Source organism: Halyomorpha halys, unplaced genomic scaffold (assembly GCF_000696795.3).
Source record: "Halyomorpha halys isolate HHAL.00 unplaced genomic scaffold, Hhal_1.1 Scaffold539.1, whole genome shotgun sequence".
NCBI lineage: Eukaryota > Metazoa > Arthropoda > Insecta > Hemiptera > Pentatomidae > Halyomorpha > Halyomorpha halys.
Window position 1 is genome coordinate 20,587 of NW_027113761.1, and position 15,606 is coordinate 36,192.

Genomic DNA, 15,606 nt, shown 5'->3' on the forward strand with positions numbered 1-15,606 from the left:
TATCTTATTAATATTTTTTGTAAATACAATATTTTGTTCATCCAATACACTCATCTCATTTACCACTATTTTACTAACAGTGTATATTGATATAATAATTAAAAGTTTATTATTTATGAGTTATCACCTTATTTAGTGAAACATAATAATTATTTAGTATTTTTATAACTTTAGTGCAGCTAATTAAAATTTTGACACTATGTAACATATTGGCAAAGTGGGTAACTTGGCTCCTATAGGAATAACATTTTTCCAGTGCCTTCAAATGTTTTTGTGTTTCTAAATGTGCCCCACTAGTCATATTGAAAGGTGCTAAAGGGCTGAGTGGGAATGAGGAGAGATGTATTTTTTTATGCTTCTTCTCGGAGTATAAAGGTAAGTGTGATCTCTAAATTTTTCAAAGTCTATCTGTGATTGAGAAAAAAATATGAGTTTTAATTATTTATTAGGTATTTTCCTAAAAGGGGACAACAGGTAACTTTGTGCCAGACATTAAAGTAACTTTTCTCAAGAAAATGTGTCCCCACAGATGGTACTAATGCTACTAATGTTTTTTTTTATTGTCACTATCTTTTTTTTTTTTTATTCACCAAAATAAATTCATCAAATATTAATTTCATAATATCTGTAAAATACATTTTTTTTTTTAAATCATATTTTGAAACCTATCAAGGGTGGACCCATAAATTGTCTTTAGGGAGCACAAAAAAAATGTTGAGTATTTATATTTATTTGATTTAACTTTCTAAAGTTTTGGAACTAAAACTAATAAACAGAGGAATCTAACTGTTTTACAAGGAATCCAAACCATGGTCAGCAATGAGTGTCATGAAAAAAGTATTGAGAAAACAGTCTGGTGTCAAGTGGGCTTTAATCCAGAACATTTTAAATAAAATGCAACACATGATGGATTACTGCTACTTTTGTTTAGGATTAAAATATGGCGAATATAGTACAAAATTATCCAATTATAATCCAAAAATTAAAATTTACTGTCTCAATAGGGTGCCCTCTACTCTCTCCCTCACCCTGCAACTGCCAATGGGAACCAATGAACATAAAATGCTTTATTAAAACTAAAATTTATATTGGAAAAATTTAAATTACTTAATTATTTAATTTAAAATTATAATTATAATTTAATTTAAAATTTATATTACTTATAAAGCTATAATTGTTGTCTTTAGATAGTACTTTTAAACAAACTCAGTACAGAGTGAAATATTATTAAATATTTTAGGATTTTTCTTGAATAAATGGTCAATTGGGAGTATGCACTTTTAATACTTTGATACCTACTTTTCAAAGACATTTAAAATACACATGATATATTCTGGTATCTAAAGATGTAACTGATGATTAATGAACACAAAATGATTATTAGGTGTTGTAAAAAATACAGTATACAGCATGGGTATGAGAAAAATAAATAAAATAAATTTTAAAAATAAAAACTTTTAATGGTTGAACTATTAAATCATTTAACTAAGAAATTCTGTATTTTTTTGTTTTCATTGTATATGGGTTTCTAGGTTTAAACCAAAATGCTCTGGACAAGTTATTAGATACAAGATTAATGTTTATTAATTAAGCCTCTTGTATTTAACCTTTGTTTATATTTTACCTATTTAACACCCATAATTCACAAATGGGTACTATTTCAGTTTATGCTTTTAGATATTGATCTTCTAAATATTTAAAATAATAATAAAAGAACTTCTGTCCAAAACAATGGATATTAAGAATAATCATAATAATCACAAATGACATTCAGATTTTTTATTGAAGAAAGTACTCATTCAAGAAGGAGATTAAAATATATTGTGACTGTTAATAGTATGATAAGAAATTCAAAAACACATCTTAGCTAAACAACAATTTTAACAAGTGTCATAAGACAGAAATTTTTAAATCGTATTTGTATTTTAATTATTAATTTAGTTATTATATAGACTCATAAAATGTACAACAATAACAACAACATAAAAATATGTATGTACATATATACACAGCTTATGCATTATATAAATATGTAAAACATATCTATACACAGACATATCAGTCTTTAGTTTCAAAGTATATTACATTAATTAAAGCTACAAATATAAAACATCACAATAAATTAAAGATACAAAAATGACTTTAAGTTCACATGCAAGCCCAAATATGTTCTTATTCATGAAGTATAAACATGTGCATACAAATTTAATAAATTAGATATTGTGTGGTTGCAAGCATGATATTACTATAAATCTATCTTCAATAATTGTAAAATTTATAATTAATAGAATGCTAAGATATTGCAAACATATGAAATAATTCAACAGTGATATTTAAAATATATTATTAACAGAAGTTTTATTTGAAACCCCTAAATATTAAACACTTAATTAAAAACAAATTAACATTCACAAACAATTGAAGTTATACATAAATTCACAAAATATGTACAATAATCTTGTTGATTTAATTACAGATTTATAGATACTTAATTTATACATTTTAACAATGATGAGAACAAATTATTAATTTAAAAATGTATGTTTTTTGAAAAGTGAAAAAAATATATATGGCTTATCTCTCACTAACAAAAACAAATAAATTATAATTAAATATAAACAAATATTAGAATACTTCTAACTGTTTTCTTATCTAATTACGTTTTAATGTAAATATGAATTCAATATAGAAATATAAAGCAAATTTGAGATACTGTAATTATGCAATATTAATACTTTATTAATTTTTATTTCATTTAACTTGTCTTTTAAATATCTTCAATTTTCAGTTTTTTAAATAGATTTCAAACCCTACAACCCATTTATTTCATTATAGGTGTTTATTTTGTCTACCAGATTTATCATTACATATAATACACCTCTGATAACGTTTTTTTTATTTTTCCTGAACTACAACATTACAACCATGTTCTTACTTTCTGGATGATTTTGCTTCCTTTTTTTCTTTTTTTTTTTTTTTTTTTACTAACTGTAAACCACAAGAACAGAGAACAGTTAGAATTAACTTTTTGTGGAAAATTTAAACACAGCTAAAGTGGAAGAAACCTCAAAAATCAAGGACTAGGAATATTTTTTTCAGTTATACATTAAAGAAAGTATTGCTGGAATTTTCCTACTACTTACTGTTAGTTAATAATACTGGCCTGTAGATTTTTATTATTATTTTTTTTTTAATTTTTGAAAACAATTGTTCAAATTTTTTTAAGGAGATATATTTTATAGTGTATTATATTTTTCCTTTAAAAATAAGTTGGAAGGAACATTGTTTTCATGAACCATTTTTACTATAGTTCACAGCTTCCTAAGCCTCCAATATTTATAAGAACTTAATAAAAAAAAATTAATCTTTGATGATTAGTAAGTTTTAAATGTTAACAAAAATATATTAATAACCGTTACATTTAAAATAAGTTTGTTTTTTTTAAATTCAGAATGTAATTTAAAATTTAGAGAACATAAAACAGACAATTTTATGTTCTGTATACAGACAAATGGATACTAACACCTAGGAATTGATTTTTGCAGAAAAACTGTCGAGATAGCTCAACCCATAATTTATACATGCTTGTTATCACAATATCATTCAACAACTAATGTGATCACTGAGATGAAGTGAGTTTTAAACATTTATGTTCAGAATAATATAAGAAATTTATTAAATTTTACATATTGTCCTTTATAAAAATGCATCACAATATGTTTATACAAAATTAAAAGCTCGTTAGATAGAATCAGAATGCTTAGATTTAAATTTTCAATATAAACTATATGATTGGAGAAAAATTTGCTATATATTTTATTCAGCCGTCATATATAATTGCAAGAAGATAATGTAAACCTTACATACTTATGTAACACCTTACACAACTTGTTCATGTTAAGAAATTTAAACAAATACATTTTAATCATCACAATGTATAAATGATTTGAATTATGAAGCAGATGGTCAGAGATGCAGTGACAAGAAATACAAAAAATAGTTAACAACAATTTATTTCCCAATGTTTCGCCCCACTTTGTAAAGCTTCATCAGGGCTATTTCAGTTGAGATCAATTCGAAAAACAGTGAATGTTTGACTGTTTCACTCAAAGTGGGGCAAAATGTCAGCAAATAAATAGTCGTTAACCATTTTTTGTTTTTTTTGTGACTGCACCCCTTACCATCTTCTTCATAGTTCGAATCAATGTGGTCAATTATTTATATATGTAGTATAAATTATTTGTTTTGAAAATGTTTATCCTAAATGGTTTTCTTAAATCAATATGAAAATAATTTTTTTAGGCATCACTGAAAATGCAACTACATTTTCCGATGATACAGTGAAAAAGAGTTCACCAAATGATTAGCTAGATCTGGAGATATTTTTGGACTTGGTTCCTAAAACATTAAGTTATTAGATTAAAAAAAATATACTGTTTAATAATATTTATTAGAGTTGCATTTGATGATTAATAGGACATAAAAGGATATATTAGAAAATATAGAATTATTAAGTGCAAAACATTGATAAAAATATTTAATAATAATAAATAAATGTTAAATGGATCATTATATAGCTTTACCATTAAGATAAACATTTATTATGTAAGGTATATCAAGAATCCTTGAAATTCAAAGATCCTATTTCATCATATACTGGCTCAAATCATCTCAAAAAAAAAACATTCTAGCTATCATAACCTAAATATAATTGGCCAACAATCTCTTAAAATACATCACTTCATCAGGATTGAAGAGTAAATAAAACTAAAGCTCTTTGTACCATCAATTCTAAAAGACAATGTATGAATTACTTTTCATATTTAGCAAAAAACTACAAGGCATCACAATTTTAAATATCCATAACTTAAATCGGGAATGAGTAATAATTATTATAAAGAAAAACAAATTTACACAATATATAAATGAACAAAATGCACCCCAATAGTGTCTATAACCAGTTTATTGGACTGCATCACCTCAAATCACCAAAGTAGCCTTAAAGTTTATAACAAATAGTCTTTGACAAATCCCATTCCTGTAAAAGACGCTGCTATTACCTCTGAGGTAGCATCCAATAGTGAGGTAGTACCGCATAAAAAAAGAATACAATATTTTGTCTCAAATAATTAAAATTGTGGAAGTAGCAAGAACTTTTTAGATTTACTAGAACAAATTATTCATTAGGTATGTAAATAAGTCCAGAAAAAAATAATAACATACTTAATATTTTAATCTCAAACTCATTCCAACTATTTTTAGACAATGGAGATAATGTTCTACAAATTATAATCATAGATGATAAATACATTATTCAAAAGTACATATGTGTATTTACTTAATAAATGTACATGTATGCACCCATATTTTACAATATCGTTAATTTGAAGTTAAGATAATGTTTGACAAAAATATCTGCCGTTCCTGAGCCAAAGTAGTCATCTTATATTGAGAAAAGCAAATCACTCCTACCCACTATCAAGTAAATAAAAACTATTAACACAGTCATCATAATGACGATCATGAGCCCAAGAGATAATCTTATAGCCATAAATGACCCTCATGGTAGACTATTGCTGAGCTAATCTATTAGCTATAAAAGGTTTCTAGATTCTAAGATACCAATCGAAACATTCATTCATTGAAGAAAACATCAACTAATGACTTTTTTAAATTAACAGTTAGGTCAAATTAACTTATTTTTAGTTTTATATATTTTTAACTTTGCATTTTCTAAGATATAAAAACTTTTTTTTTTTTTACACTTTCAGCCACTATATATTTTTTACTGAAACTGTTTCATCCAAACATTTAAAAATCTAAACCCATATTTCAACATCTCTTTAGAAATATGAGGACTTCTGAATTGTTATTCACTATTATGGTAGTTCTAGGCTCTTATTTACAAATGGGTCAACTAGGGATTTGCCTAAATCATCAATTATTGAGGGGCAGGGAAATTTGAGGAGCAAAAAAATAATAGAACATAAAAATTTTAAAGGACAAAAAAATCCTTTTTAACATGCAAAAATGATTAAACTTTGAAAAATACTTGTAAAATCCAATGAAAAGATTTAATATCACCATGCTCGCCATGAGTGAAACACACAATTTTTTGAAGGAATATTGTAATTTATTATTTCCCTACTACATGTAAACATGTTTAAATGATGTTTAAAATAAATAACTTTTATTCTATGAAGTCTTAGTCAAGTTAAACTTTAGCATAAAACATACTAATTTCTCTGGTAAACATTTTTTGATTTTGTTATTCCTATTTTTGTGAAAAATGAAATTTTTTGCCATGGACAGAGTTAAGGTAAAATGTTAGTTCAAATTAACAATTTCAGTGCACTTAAAAATATTAGGCCTAAAACCTAATACGTCAGAAGTAGATTTCAAACTTCTTCAACAATATGCAGTATAATACAACTGATGTTTTATTAATGATTATTATACAGTCATATTGAACAACAACAACAATTTCTTCAATAAGACATATAAAAAAACAGTCTTTAAAAAAAAAAGCTTAGGAATTTACTTGCATAAGGTTGAATTTATAAAATTAAACCGAACTAAGAAAGAAGATGGAAATCACAATTGATTAAGATTATCTGTCTAGAGAACTAGCAGCTATTGGAAATTGGGGTCTGGGTAGTTTAAATGTAGAGGTAAATTGTGATTAGCCATAAATAATATTCACAACCTTAATTTTTGTTTTCTGGACTGAACAGCTTCTTCTATTTTTTAGTAACTTATTTCCCTCATCAAGTTCAGTGGGTTTGGATCCCAAACTTTTTAAAATAAGTCTAAGGATACTGGGAAAATATTAAATTTATAAAACAGCAAAATTATAACTATTTCATACAAACTATTTCAGTACAAAGATTTCTAAGTTATTCAGTAAATTAATAGTTAAAAAATATCAATAAATAAAAACATTACTTTTGTACAGATGTATATTAAAAGAATATTTCTTTATAGCATTTTTTTCCTTCTTGTTTCTCTACGCCTTTCAGTATCTGAGGTAGGTTGAGTTCTTAATTCTCTAAAAGATATCTAAAGAAAAAAAGAAAAATGGCATCAAAATATAAAATAGGTTTTCATATTTAATAAGAAAACATTATACAACATAAGATTAATTAATCCTATTTGATAAATCAGTAAATTTTACAAAACAGAAATAAAATTATAAGAAACAATTATATATGACTTTGAGTAATTAATAAAACAAATTAAAAAATATAGAATTGTTCTGTTTGTAACTGTAAGTAATCTAGAATTATATTAAAAAATTGTCTCAAGAATGAAAGCTGAAGAAAAGAGACTACTAGCCTTAGATATTACTGTTTGCTGACGGAGATAATAAAAAAAAATATAAAAAAAGAATTAAAAATTTTGCAAAAAAAAATGGTAGCTTAAATAGATAGGTTTATCTTTCATTTTAATCATGTCTTTCTATAAGATAAAAAAATTAACATTTAATTGTAAAAGGTCCAAGAAAAATGCTTGACTAATAATTCATACTATAATGCTATAAGAGTTTATCATAAGTTCGTTAAATGACTTAGTTCAAATTACAAGTAATAAATACTAACCAACTGTTCACTATCTGGAACACGAGATAACAGATCCAAAACTTCATTATTTGGTATACAATGGGGCCTGATGAGTTTTCTTGCAAACTTGTTAACTCCCCAAAACAATATCAGGTACCTTACTGGTATCCAATACAATACAAATACACCAACTATTGTCAGAACTAGTGCTAAGTAACTCAAAAAAGGAACAGTAAAGTTGAATGTACTGAAAATAAATAAAATAAATATAGTAAAAGTGGTTCTTTGCAAATTGTAAGAGATTTCAATGTTAATCAGCTTAAAAAAAAAAAAAAAAAGTATGAACAATTTTAAAAGCATAAATTCAGGTATGTATACACACATAAATATTAATATAAAGAGAATAAAAGAATTTTTTTTCTAATTTAATTTTAAAGTGAGTTCAGTATTCATTAAGGCTGTAACCAATCAACAATGTGATAATAAATGTCATTGAAGTTAGTTATTAGCCTTAAAATTTTCAAATTCCAATAGCAACTTCAAATAGTGAAAAGTACCTAATAAATATGTTTCCAATTACCTAGATTTAGTTGCCATGAGGAGCATCTAAAACCACAATAAATTCTAAATTGAAATCTTAAAAACAGTATTGATTTTTTATAAAAACTGAAAAGATTTTGTCAGATATCCCACATGGTATCACAAAGAGCTCCAAATAGATGCAAACTTTATATTAATAAGAAAATTTATAATTACAGAAAAACAAAAAATTATAATTCCATAAAAAAAAAATTACAAACACAAATGTACCTCCATATTTGCTCTACAATGTAATAAAAGTAAAAGAGCATTGAGCATAAATTATCTAAGAGCAGGCATTGCTCTTAGACATTCTAAATATGTGTGCACATTCTAGAAATATGTTTAAAAGTGTTTATACTATATGTTTAAAACTGTTTATAGCATATGTTTAAAACTGTTTATAATGATTATGATTTAGTTTCTCATGACTCGTGGTCATCGGCATACGTGGTGAGAATAGTGTTAGGATGGGTTGGGATGTCAGCTGTAAAAACTGTATAAAGGATAGGACCAAGGATACTACCCTGAGGTACACCAGCAGACTGAGGAAACAGGGATGAATAAGTGTTTTGATTTACTTGAAATAAGAGAGATAAGAACGGATAATGAGATAATATGTAGGGGGTAGGAATTTACGGATCTTGTATAACAGTCCTGGGTGCCAGACTCGATCAAAAGCCTGTTCTACATCAATAAAGACTCCTGAGCAGTACATTCCGCACTCCAATGATGACGAGACTACATCGACCACACGATGGCATTGCTGGATAGTGGAGTGGGATGTTCGGAATCCAAACTGGTGATCTGAGATTATGTGGTTGGAATCTATGATGGGATACAGGCGTTTTAAGATAAGTTTCTCAAGGATTTTTCCCATGATAGGTAACAAAGAGATAGGACAGTAAGAGGTTGGGTGTTCTGGCGGCTTTCGAGGTTTGGGAATCATTTTGATTATGGATAATTTCCATGGGTCAGGAAAGTATGTGGATCTGAGGACAGCATTGTAGATGTAGGTGAGGAATATAACAGATTTTCAAGGAAGATGTTTTAGAACATGGGATGTAATTAGGTCATAACTAGGAGCTTTGCGGCTTGGTAAATTTTGGATGATGTTGTATATCTCTGATGGATGAAATACTTTAGGTGGCTGGGTCATTTAGAGTGGAGTATTCAATACTTCTTCAATGTGTTCTTCAAGGTTGGTTGAATTAAGAATGTCAGGGTGTGGCTCAAAGGTTTTAGAAAGATGCTGACCGAATATTTGAGATTTTTCTTCGTCCGATTTTGTCCATGTTTGAGATTCAGTAAGAAGTGGGTGATTAAAATTCTTGAAGTTAAGAATCTTCTTAGTAGTCGTCCATAAAGATTTGCCAGTAGTTGCGAGGTTTTCAGTTAAGTTAGTTAAATTTTGCGTTTTGAATGTTTTAAGTTTGTTTGTCAATTTAGTATAATGTGTTTTATATTATGGGTATCTAGTCCTGTGCTACTTTGCTCTTGCTCTTCGTTTTTCCTTTAATAAGATGCGAATGTGGAGTGCCAAGTTAGTAGTGGTATGGCATTATTAGTTTTACTGATAGTTGTGTTATCGTATATGCAAAATCTTATAGATTCTATTAAGTTTTCTATGGCTTTGTCAATGTCATGTTTAGTCTTAAGTGGAATTTTTAAGTCCAGTTTGTTGTAATCTGAATTTAAAATCAAAATTGTTTACCGGATGAATTATGTTCAAAAATCCATAGTTAGAGACAAAAACATTCAAACAATGATAAAAACTAAATTCAAACATATAAAACCATATTCATTTCAACTTATTAGAGTTAATATATTATCAATCCTTTTTTTTTTTTATTGGATCAAATTATATTAATTAGAGAGAATATACCATTAGGTCCATTTATAAGAATAAATTAATATTAAAAATATTTATCTATGAAATCAAACAAAACGATAGATAAAAAAATATTCTATCACAATTTATAACCAAAAAATATTTGAAATACAAAGGTAGATTAGGGGTGGTTATGTTATAGTTATATTACAGTGTGATAAAGGAAAATTTTCTCACTTTGTTATACTTTCTCCTAAAGAAGCAATATAACCAATAGAGTTTTGAACAGTTTGTGTAACTTCCTGAATAGCCTGTAGGCGTTCTTTTAAACTTTTTTTCTCCTCCTGAAATGATATAAACAATCAATTTTGTAGCTCAAAGTATAATACTTCTTATTAATCTTCTTAATAATCAAAATTAGTTTAATATTATCAATCTAACTTACATCAACATTTTAAATCATGTTAATTACCTAAATTTTAGTCTATTAATAATGTGTATGATCATGAATTACTATATATTTTGGGAAAAAACAAATATTAATATTTTTTACATATTTACTTTAATTTGTTTCAATTATAAATATATATTGAGGTGTAGATAGTTGATCGTAGATTAATGATTGGAGAAGTTTGTCAGGGGGTTTAGTCAGCTAAGAACAAAATAAATAAACAAAACCATATTTAATTATGTTGTTCTTTGCAGACCGCACCCCCCCCGACAAACATCTCCAATTATAATTATATATATATAGTTAAGACTGTTCCAGATCGAAATGATAAAAAAAAATAAAAGGGGTAATTGATACAACACACTTGATGGCTTGTTCACAACTAACTTTATTGGTGGACTCCATCCTCTTATATATAGACATCAATCAGCTGATAGGGCCTGTCAACTGATATCACAGCAACATCTGATCCTGCCAGTTTACAAACATTCCTCGTAAACTCAGTAATATACCAATAAAAGAGATATATAAAAATACATTTCAAAAATACAATAATAGGAATTAAATAAAACTAATATTGTCATATATATTATCCACGGTCAACTATCTTCTCATCAAAATAAAACAAACACTTCCCTTAAAAACAATACAAGAGAAAATAACACTTATATATAAGCAATAAAACATAATACAATACATATGTAAGATAAAAAATAATTATTGACCTTAAAACAGTACCTCAATGGTGAAATAAACAAGATACATTAAAAAAAAATAACAAAACTCTTCTACATCACAAAATGCCTCTTATTACACTTATACACTAGTTTAAAAAGGAAAAATTTGCACACAAATATCTACCTGTGACGACACTCCAGGCCCATGATACTGCTGTCATAGGAAGCTTCAATTGTTCAATCTAAACAGTCCATTTCTTTTTTGGTTCCTTTAAGCTCTCAAGGATAACAATATTATCCACTCTAATTACTATCACTTTGAATGAGCCTTCATACCGCTGTAGCACTTTCCTCTATTAGAACCCAATTTGCAATATACTACCGTCCCTATTCTAACTTGTCCCATCAGATTCAGTACCTCGAGGTTGTGCCTCACCACTCTTTTGTGTTTTTCTTTCATAATTATTTCATTGACACCATTTCATAACTTTCTTCATGTAAAACTATTGCTGATGATTTTACCATCTCCAATCACTGTACCTCGGTAATGCCAACGGCGTCCCCGCAGACCAAAATGAATTTCGAATTGAGCAAAACCAGTGATCGTGTGTATTGAGTGGTTATATGCCACTATTGCTTCATTTTCCATGTTCCAGTTCCATTGCATCATCAGGTTCCTGTCCTTTTTCCAATTGATACACCCGCAAGTGATCACTGAGTGTATTATGAAACCTCTCTATCTCTCCCTAACTCTTGTGATGTCCTGGGGTGTTGAGGTGCCATACTACCTCCAGGGCTTGCATTTCCTTCTTGATACTCGCATGATCAAATTCTCTTCCGCAATCGGACGAAATCCTGTCAGGCACTCCATAAAATTGTTACCAAGTCCATAATGCATGTAACACTGCTTCTGCCGATCTGTCTTGCACCAAATGTGCTATGGCCAGTTTACTGAAGACGTCTATGATAGTGATCCATCAATAACCTTTCCACATGAAGGAGTCTACTTGAAGATCACTGAGTGTAGCATCTGCGGTGGGGGTCTCTTCTTGCCTTACCTTGCCTTGGGTGGATGTCTATCATACTATCATATATTACTTATCATACTCCACTTTCACCAGACCTGACATTGTTTTTTTCCAAACAATTTGGTACCTCTTGTCATTTATAATCTGCAGATGTTTCTTCTTTGGTCTCATTCCCTGGTGTAGCCTCTTCTTCTTCTTCTCTTGGAGTCACCTCTCTCAGGGATCGTCTCACGTCCTCAGACAACTCTCCCTGTTCTTCTTCGACCTTCCTCCCTTTCCTGTACTAATACTGCTCCTAGAACGTACACACTAGCATCCGTCGTTAGTGTGAATAGTCGCATAGCATTACTATACTATAGGTAAGAAAGAAGAAACTAATAAATAAACTGGTATATTTTCATATAAACTTATATTAGTGACTAGGAATATTGCTACAGAAATGTATTGGAGGAAGGTCAAAAACTAAAATTTCCCAGCAATTTCGACCAGGTTTTCCCACATTCCAATGATCTCAGGGTGATTTCATAGAAACTTGTTCTTTGTCGAAAACTAACCTCTCTAAATAGCTTTTATAAGCAATTTTGAATATAAATACCCCTCTCCCCCCACACCAAATAACAATGTCCCTGTAAGTGGCAATAGATCAATAATAACAAATTATCCTGAATTATGTAAAATAAATAGCAATTAAGGCTATTATAGCTGAGTATGTTGAGCTGTCACTTTAGCAACATATTTGAGTGGTTTGATTCTGATATGGGTGGGTTGACTTTTATTTCATGACGGTCTCACTGAATGAAAACTTGACCCTCCTACTATGGCTAGACTAGGTTCATCACCTATAGTTACACTATAAAAACCCTTCAACGATAATTGATAAATAAATTGTATCTTACTTTATCCTTGTCATCTTCATCTTCTTCATCATCATATGGTTCATCATCCTCTTCAGAATTATGCCAAGTACCAGCAACTGTTCGTACCTATTGATAAAAAAACAACAAAAAATAACAACAAAAAGTTAATTTCATTAACCTACTGAAAATAAAACTAGGAAACAGTAAAAAAATATGTAGTTAATCAATTTTATCTACATAATTTAAAATTTTATATTTAGTTGATCGTTTCTATCTTTTATGTTTTGTTTTTTTTAATGTTGTTTTTTAAAAAGTTAGTTTTTGGCTACTAATATTGCAGAAGCACAACAATAGGTAGTAGAATAAAAATAGAAAATCATCAATAAAATTGTATGTTCAGTGATAAACAGTCAGTTGTGTTATGCAGAAACCTAAAAAATGTTGATACTCTTTCAAATGAATATTAATACAAAATGCTGAAAACAAAAATTGTGGTATAAAAATAAACTTAATTTGATCTAACACACAAAAAAGATGTGTGAGAATTTATAATGAATTAAAAAAAAAACATAGAGTACTCTTGTGATGAACAGTTGAAGCTTGGAATTTTTCTTATTATATCTTACTTTTCATTTTATACCCCTGTTATTTTAAACTTATATTTTTTCTTTTTACCTTTTTGTAACTAAAGTGTTTGTATCTTTTTTAGCCCTGACGAAGCCCTGCAACGTGGGGCGAAACGTTGGCTCAAATAGTATAATTATTTACTATTTGAGTTGTTTTTTTTTACCGCACCCGGACCACATTCCATTCTATAAAATAAAGTAATTGACAATAAGACAATAAAATATATATATAAGGGATAGTTAATGAGGGAAAGAAATGATTGATATTTAAATGAGGTTGATGATGAGGTTTGTGTTGAGATTTCCAAAACGAGGTAGCATGAATGATAAAGGACTTTTTGAAGGTAAACGTTCTATAAAAAGGAATACAAATTATACAATACAGTTAAAATTATAGGTTAAAATTATACCAGTATGGATTAATAAAATAAGTTATATGTATAAGTATAATATAAGAAAGAAGATTCATTAAATTTAGGAATATATTAAAGTAAAAAATGTTGATTAAATATTTAATATACTTTAATATTAATACACTTTTACATATTTAATATAAATAAGTATTAAAAATTTAACTACAAAAAAAATTATTTGGACTATATTTCTACCTCAGAAGTTCCATAGCACTAAAAAATAAAAATAAAAATAGAAAAATAATGTTGAAAGATCATTGATTGACCATGTTGCATGTGGTAAAAATAACTCAAATAGTAAATATACTATCATAGGGCTTCATCAGGGCTTTCAAAATGAGGGAAAGTGAAAGAAAACTAAAGGGAAGCAAAATAAATCATGAAAGGACAGTATAGGAATCCAGGACTATGATTTGAAAAATGAATAAATATGCAGTTGCAGAACACTGATATATACATTCTGAGAGTTTGTACACATATTGTGTAATCTAAGTTGTTTACTCACAATTTTAAAATATATTTCTTTTAGAGAATTTAACTATTGACCATTACATAATTTTCTGTACAATATACGCTTTTTAAGCTAAGCAGCAATAAAATTTTCTTTTCTTCCTACTTTTTCTCAAATAGTTATTCTATATTTAACAAGTTAAAGTATTTTAAGAAGGTTTAAGTCAAATTTCATATAAATCATTCAAAACATTTTAGTGATGCAGTCTACAGAAAATCAGTTTTTTTTTTTCTATAGTGGAAAAGCTGATTAGGACTAAGACAAAACAAAAAGAAAAATTAACATTTTAGGGTTAACCATAATTAATTGTTTTATTTTATTTTCTATTATTTCTTTTTTTAAGCCTTGGACATTGATTTCAAATTACTTTATACATTTCCCCTATCTTCATGATTAGCCTAGATATGGATGTAAGAAATACAAAAACAAATACCATTTCGAAACAGGTAGTGATGTCGAGTTTTGAGGAACATTATAGGATGAACTGTGTCTTTTGTGCTAAATTTTCAAAAAAATTAGCCCAGGAGACACAGAGAAAAGCTGTGGATAATGTACTATTTTTTATCAATTATAGGGAGAGACTGTGAGGTTTTTGATTTTAGTTTTTTTTTCTTGATAAGTGATGATATTATAGAGTAATTAATAAGGAAATTGATAAGGTGAGGGGAATGACGGTGAATAAAAATACACCACTGTCCATAGCATGTGCAGAGCCTATTAAACTAATGCAGGACCTTATAGATATAAACTACTAGCTACTTCTGGCAGCCACATTCTTGCTGTGTTGTCAGGTAGTATGATAGCTAATTGTTGGGGCGAGGGGTGTTTCGTATGTGAAAACCGACCTCTTCCCCAGAGGGTAATGTTCGCTGGTTCGAGATAAAATAAACAAAAAAAAATAACGGAGGACCTGAAATAAATATCACATAAAAAAAAATAATTGAGAAAATGAAATAATAAAAAAATAACTTTCCAAGTGATACAAAAATTTAATTAATTAGAATATAAACAAAAAAAATGAACTGTAATGTTGTTACAAAAAAAAAGATAGTGAATCGTGGAGTAAAAGTGATA

General features: G+C 28.1%; 1 protein-coding gene across 7 annotated transcripts in view; it reads right to left on the bottom strand.

Moving 5' to 3' along the window:
• Positions 1-2,946: 2,946 nt before the first annotated feature.
• Mctp (multiple C2 domain and transmembrane region protein) overlaps positions 2,947-15,606 on the bottom strand; it is a 371,452-nt gene continuing 358,792 nt past the window's right edge. For all 7 annotated transcript variants that reach the window (XM_067051105.1, XM_014425858.2, XM_014425857.2 and 4 more), the window contains 5 exons: positions 13,022-13,108; positions 10,207-10,313; positions 7,599-7,806; positions 6,946-7,059; positions 2,947-4,398 (listed from right to left, as the gene is read on the bottom strand). In XM_067051105.1, coding sequence (XP_066907206.1) covers positions 6,979-7,059; positions 7,599-7,806; positions 10,207-10,313; positions 13,022-13,108 — 483 coding nt within the window. In that variant the 3' untranslated portion in view covers positions 2,947-4,398; positions 6,946-6,978. The remainder of the gene's footprint in view (positions 4,399-6,945; positions 7,060-7,598; positions 7,807-10,206; positions 10,314-13,021; positions 13,109-15,606) is intronic.